The sequence below is a fragment of the Dendrobium catenatum genome, unplaced genomic scaffold (assembly GCF_001605985.2).
Source record: "Dendrobium catenatum unplaced genomic scaffold, ASM160598v2 fragScaff_scaffold_1339, whole genome shotgun sequence".
Taxonomy (NCBI): Eukaryota; Viridiplantae; Streptophyta; class Magnoliopsida; order Asparagales; family Orchidaceae; genus Dendrobium; species Dendrobium catenatum.
Genome location: NW_021319801.1, coordinates 446,124 through 452,334, shown reverse-complemented (window position 1 = coordinate 452,334; position 6,211 = coordinate 446,124). Strand labels below are relative to the sequence as shown.

The window sequence follows — 6,211 nt, the reverse complement described above, 5'->3', positions numbered from 1 at the left end:
GTCCTTAGGCCTGATCTTAGTAGTGCTTTTTGAGGCCTAATTGTTTTTCTTTTGTTTATTAGACTAGACTTTCTAGTTTTTTCTAGTTCTCCTCTTCTTCTCTAAGGAGTTTACTTCCTGGTTTGCTTAGGCTCATTTGTTAGTTCTTTTTCTCTCTTTAGTCTTGTTAGTTTTTCTCTGTTTTTTTCTCAATTGACCACTACTTTTTAACTGTCTTTAATCCAGAACAATAAAACTGGCGCGCTAGCTCACCTGCTCAAGGCTTAATTTTTTAATACAAAATATTTTTAACCGAACATTTTTAATTATTTCTCCAATCAAGCTCATCATACTTTTCAAACAAGCTAGAGCAATTAAGCCAAGGTTAAGCTTAATAATCTTTGAACGGACAAAATCAAGCGCAGCAAAAAATGCTCAAATTCGAACTAAAAAAAAAAAAAAAAGTAGCGTAACTTAATTAGGCCGATACTCAATTTGACTCAGCTCAACTCATTTCATTTACAATCTTATAGAAATATAACATAATCAATTATTTCTTAAGTACTATACGCTCCTAGCATGAAACCGAGCCAGCAGACAAGGATCCCACGCAAGAATTTGAACCTTTTTTTTTTTCATTCGCATCCTAAAGGATAACTCTTCAAATGACATCTATTTCAGGAAGCCATACTGCCCAACTAGATGCTCCTGAATTAAGACAAACATCAAAGACTAGAATTGTTTTCTCTTGCTCCTAAAAAGCTTCTCTCTCTTTGCATAAACATATAATAATCCAAACAAAATTCCGGCAGCAACAAAAGCAGAAACCCATGGAAATGATGGATCTTTGAAACAAACCAGTGAGGCCTCAAGCTCTTGTGTTGCCTGGTAAATTACAGTATACAAGGCATAAAGGTCAAGATCAGAAGACCTCAGGAAATAAATAGCCTTGTCATAGTCCAGCTGTGACATTGCAGTAATAATCTTTTCCAGCTTATATTTGAGCAAATTCCACCTCTGGACAAATTCCACATACCTGCTATTCTTAAGAAGTTTCCTGTAACCTCCATGTGCTGCCATTGATTCCAACAAATCAATGGCACTCGTAATTGTATAATTCAAACTAATAAGGAGAACATTTCTTTTAGCTGCATCCTTCTGAACGAATGACAGTGAGGATAACTCTGAGAATGGCCCAAATGGAGTCTGTCCAACACTCCAAGTGTAGTCAACCATTGTACTATTATGCTCTTGGCTCCATGTAAGATGAGTTGGTGTAACTCCCCACATACTCTGAAGAACTGAACCAACAATAGCGCGATTCAAATTACGCGTATTAGTGATCACATGCCTTCCATTACAGCTATACTCACTAACCGTCTGAGTATTCCTACTCCTCACAGCAATGACCATATCCTTAAAAGCAACAGCTTGGTGGAATCGGTCAAGAAAGATGATCTTGTCATAATCCAAATCAAAGACAAACACAGGGAGAACCTTCCCATATACATCATCGGTTATCCCTGCCGATCTATGAATCTCAGTCAATGATCCTCTAAGCAGCTTACTCAGTTGTTTTGAGTCCAAATACTCACTCACAATCAAGGTATAATTATCAAAAAGGAATCTTGATGTGTACGAGTTCATTGATTTGGCAATTGAAAACGAACAGATATGGCATTCTGAGTACTTGACACTATATGACTTGAACAGCAAAGTTTGTTCCTTGAATGATAAATCACTCTCCCGAAGCGTTTGCTCAATGAAAGCCCAGTCAAGACCGGCTAGATCTTGATCATCAGATCCATGGATTCGAATGAATTGGATTAGAAGTATGGACTCCAAGAAGAGGGGGATTCTTAAAGAGGGAACCAAAAGGGTTTGGTAAGCACTAAGCACCAGCGAGGCCAGGTCCGCGAGCAAGGCTTTTTCCGGTCTTGGACTCTTATGAAGGGAGGCCAGTGGATGAAACTCACCTCGTGGGAGTAAGCCTTCGCCGGAGAGCGCTGGGCCATAGTCCACTGGCCCGGCTGCAAGGTCTATCCACATGTATCGTTCCTTCCCTGTCCAGATCGTCCCAAGGCACTTGGAGAACGCCAGAGAAGAATCCTTGGCGTCGTAGGAGTAAGCGTATCGCTTTGATTGCTGATCGAGATTCAACAGATATATGTAGAAACCCGGGGCCGAGTTAGACGACTCCTTCTCGAAATCATCGCAGACAATGCGGTCCACAACAGAGTGCGGTACAGGGAGGAGGATGGAGCGGTGGAACGGAACCGTTGAGGAATCGATGTGCGAACGGATGGTGGCGGAGATCTCAGAGCCCAGAGGGGAGAACGAAGCTTCTAGGTGCAGGAAGTGAGAGACTACTAGGTGGTGGGGATTGGAGCCGATGACATGGAATTGGGCGGAGGATAGAGCAGCGGAGGCGAAGTATTGGAGCAGGTTAGAAGCGGCGGCCGAGAAGGGTCCGACAAGCTTGACGTAGACAGGGATTGATATCTGGAAGGAGAGGAGCTGGGAGATTAGGGATTTATGATTAGAAGAAGGGGTGGATAGAGACAGGGATTTCTTGAGGGATGTTGGGAGGAAAGGAAAGGAATCGTTGCCGGCGAGAGGGTCGCGGCGGTACTGGTCGGAAAGGAAGGCGTCGAGGCCGAGGCTTGGGGTGGATGAAAACGTAGGGAGTGAAGAGATGATGACGGATAAGAGGATGAGAAATAGAGACGGAGTTGATAAAAGCGTTTTAGGCATCTCTTCAAGACGAGAAAGGGCTACGAATAGATTGAAATTAGGTTCAGGATCAGGGAGATGGTTGAAGGAGGAAGAAGAGTGGGTGACGCCGTCGATGCTCGAAGGAGATTTTGGGGTTTTTAAGAGTTGGTAGATAGCACAGCTCTTGATGGCGATGAAAGAAAGTTCCAGGCTTCCAGTAAAGGACGAAGAATATAAAATGAAGAAGAACTGGGAAAAAGAAAATACAGCCAGTTGAAAAATGATTAAAACTAGTGGTAATTTCATCGATTAAATTAATACTTTTTTTACAATATTTTTCATAATACAGTAAAAGAAAATTTTGCTTATATATTTACATCATAACTGAATAAATACACCAATTATATCTGGGATAGTAGTTCGAATTCGATGTGATTTTAGGAAATCTATCACTACCTATCCTTTTATAGCATGTAGAGGATTAAACGTTATATTAAACTATAGCAGAATCATTGATGATTAAGCTAATCTTCTTGAAAATATCACTCAACTATTAAATGTTACTACAAATTTATACTAGATATTAAGTATACTTTATGAGAAAGCATATAATGTCTCAAATTTTAATCTGTGAAAATCAAAACTAAATAATGCTTCTCAATAGAAGGAGAGTTCATGTCCGTTGGTTAAGAATCTTTTACTCAAGTAAAAAGGTGCATTCTATGCACCTTACTCATTAACATGAGCTAACAATTATTCATAAACTTGAGCTAACAAGCACCTAAGAGAATCACTTATAACGACTTCCCTAGGATATGAGTAGATAATACTGGAGGCTGCATCAACTATTCTTTAATACTGTCAGAAGCTTTCTAACAATCGTCATCTTAATAGAAAAAATGTCTTTCTTTCATAAAGCACCAAACGGTTAAAAATGCCTAATATATTTGAAATAAAGCTTCTCAGATATGCTAGTCGAGCTTGAAAGGATAGCAATTAAGTGAGACTTTTGGGTGGAAGCATATCCAAGATTACTTTAATTTTAGAGGGAATCAATTTCTATTCAACAATATCGAACCACGAAACCAACAAACTCTCTTTAAGTAATGTCGAAGGTACACTTTAGATGATTCATTTTCAAATTATAATATTATATTATTTGGATAATAATTCTCATATCATATAAATGATCGACTTTTTGAGACTTTAATCATTCTATGATAAATATTTCTATGTTCTTTTTCTTAAAAACTTGGACCATATCATTGCTTGGATCATATGCTTGCCATTGTCTACTTCTTTAAAAATTGTATACTTTGGCTATTTTATAATAATTGTATGTGCTACAATGTGTTTATTGTTTTAAACACATATGATTCTTCTTCCAACTATAGAATCCAAATAAATATGTGCTATAGGAAATTTTATTGATATACCTTATCTTTCTTCATTTCTATATTTCTCATTTTTCCATCCTCAACCACTCCCTCCAGATCATTGTGTCATTCTACTACCACTTTGTGAGGGAAGGGAAAGGTGAACAACAAACATTATGTTCAAGGCCATAATGCATTTCTTTTTTTTTTTCTTCTATCTTTATTTCCACATTTTTAACTTTTTTTTCTTTATTTACACCAAGTTTATAATTTCTAGAGAAGATTATTTGCTTGTTGGGAAGATAAAAGTTTACATCTTAATATATATCAACTTCATTATTAAACAATTGTTGCATGTCACCTTTAATACAATGCTCATTACCCTCACATGAATATTTAATACACTAACATAGGGAGGAAGACACCATTCTATATTCATGAAGCTAGGTCTACCCATGGGGGAGCTTTAAATGAACCCTCCGAATGTATTATATAAAATTATGTTTCAAATTTAAGGCCATTAATATCAAACTATAAGTTTATAAAACCCAAAGCCCTCTCACCTTTTTCATTGAATCCTTGCAGCATCATTTTATCAGAGCTGAATTTACGAGTTTATACTTTTAAGCAGACAAGGGTTTTAAGAGTCATCACGTAGATTGATGTACCTAGGTCAATAAGGACATACAACATCTTCGAGTTATCTATATTTACAGAAATATACAATGGATGATTGTGTTAAGTGGTTCCCAATAACATTTCTTCATCTTAAAATGTTACTAATTGACATAATATTTAAAGCATCTTTAGATGCATTGATGCTAACTGAGTCATAAAGATGTTTGGGTTGAGTATAGATATAATCAAAGCCTTTCTTATTTCTTTAGATAAGACTAGAGTCTCATAACTACTTAATTTTGCATATAATTTTTTGATATGAGCAAAGACGTTATATTCTACTTTTGGAATGTCTAAGTTAGCTATATCTTAATCTGGTTGAGATTGTATTAAATTTTTAGGATTATCAATGACTTATTTTCCTTTATCACTATCAGAATCTATTGTGGTGGAATTTGATCACTAGAAAGATTTACTTGAACTACCTCTTCTAGGGAAGAAGTCACTTGTTCATTTACTTTATCATTACTTATATTTAAATTTTCATCCCTAGGATCATCTAAATTAGAAATCTGATCTCTATACTAATAGGATCAACTTAAAAATTAAAAATATAAGAATTACTATTAGAAATGTACTAATGATATTCTTTTAATTCAATTAAATTTAATTCATATTTATGAGAATTATTTTTAGTTGAATAGTTAAAGATACTAACAATCATCGTCTATATTGGAAAAATTGTCTTTCTTACATGGAGCAACAAACAATTAAGAAATGCCTAATAAATTTGAAATAAGGATTCTCATATATGCTAGTCGAGAATGAAAGGATATCAATTAAGTGAGAAATTTGGGTGGTGGCATCTCCAATATTACTTTAATTTTTAGGGAATCAATTTATATATCGCAGTGTCGAACCGCTAAACCAACAAACTTCCCTGAAGTAATGTCAAAGGCACGGTTCAGAGGATTCATTTTAAAATTATATTGTTATATTATTTGGATAGTAATTCTAAGATCATATAAATGATCAACTTTTTAAGACTTTTAATGGCTAAATCATCAACATAACACTCCACTTGTTGGTGGATTGGTTCATTAAAATTTGTCATCATTACCCAGTTATATGTTGCACCGGCATTCTTTAGTCCAAAAGACATATTTCATTATAATAAACTCCTACTGGTATTCTAAAAATTATAAAATTCTCATCTTTAGAAGCCATCTTTATTAGAATATACCTGGTCGAACAATTCATAAAGAAAAATATTGCATGCAGTGAACCAATATATATCATGAGTTTCAGTATATGAAGTAGAATTTAATCCTTATGAGATGTTTTATTTAGATCTATAAAGTCATTGTAGACATAAATTTGACCTCTCTTTTTCTTTATTTGAACAATGTTGGCTAACCTGGTCAGATAATTTTTTCCCTAATAATTCAGTCTCTATAAGTTTCTTGACTTCAACGATGACTTGCAATACAATTTCAAGTCGCATACATAAGGCCATTTATTTT

General features: G+C 35.4%; 1 protein-coding gene across 1 annotated transcript; it reads right to left on the bottom strand.

The window, feature by feature from the left end:
- Positions 1–457: 457 nt before the first annotated feature.
- LOC110114718 lies at positions 458–2,916 on the bottom strand. The gene has a single exon (XM_020847691.2). It carries the CDS (start codon positions 2,731–2,733, stop codon positions 712–714), a length of 2,022 nt encoding a protein of 673 aa, XP_020703350.1. The 5' UTR covers positions 2,734–2,916; the 3' UTR covers positions 458–711.
- Between the last annotated feature and the right edge of the window lie 3,295 nt (positions 2,917–6,211).

Excerpts from the sequence above, each read along its gene's own strand:
- LOC110114718 (XM_020847691.2), bottom strand. The coding sequence starts at position 2,733 with ATGCCTAAAACGCTTTTATCAACTCCGTCTCTATTTCTCATCCTCTTA.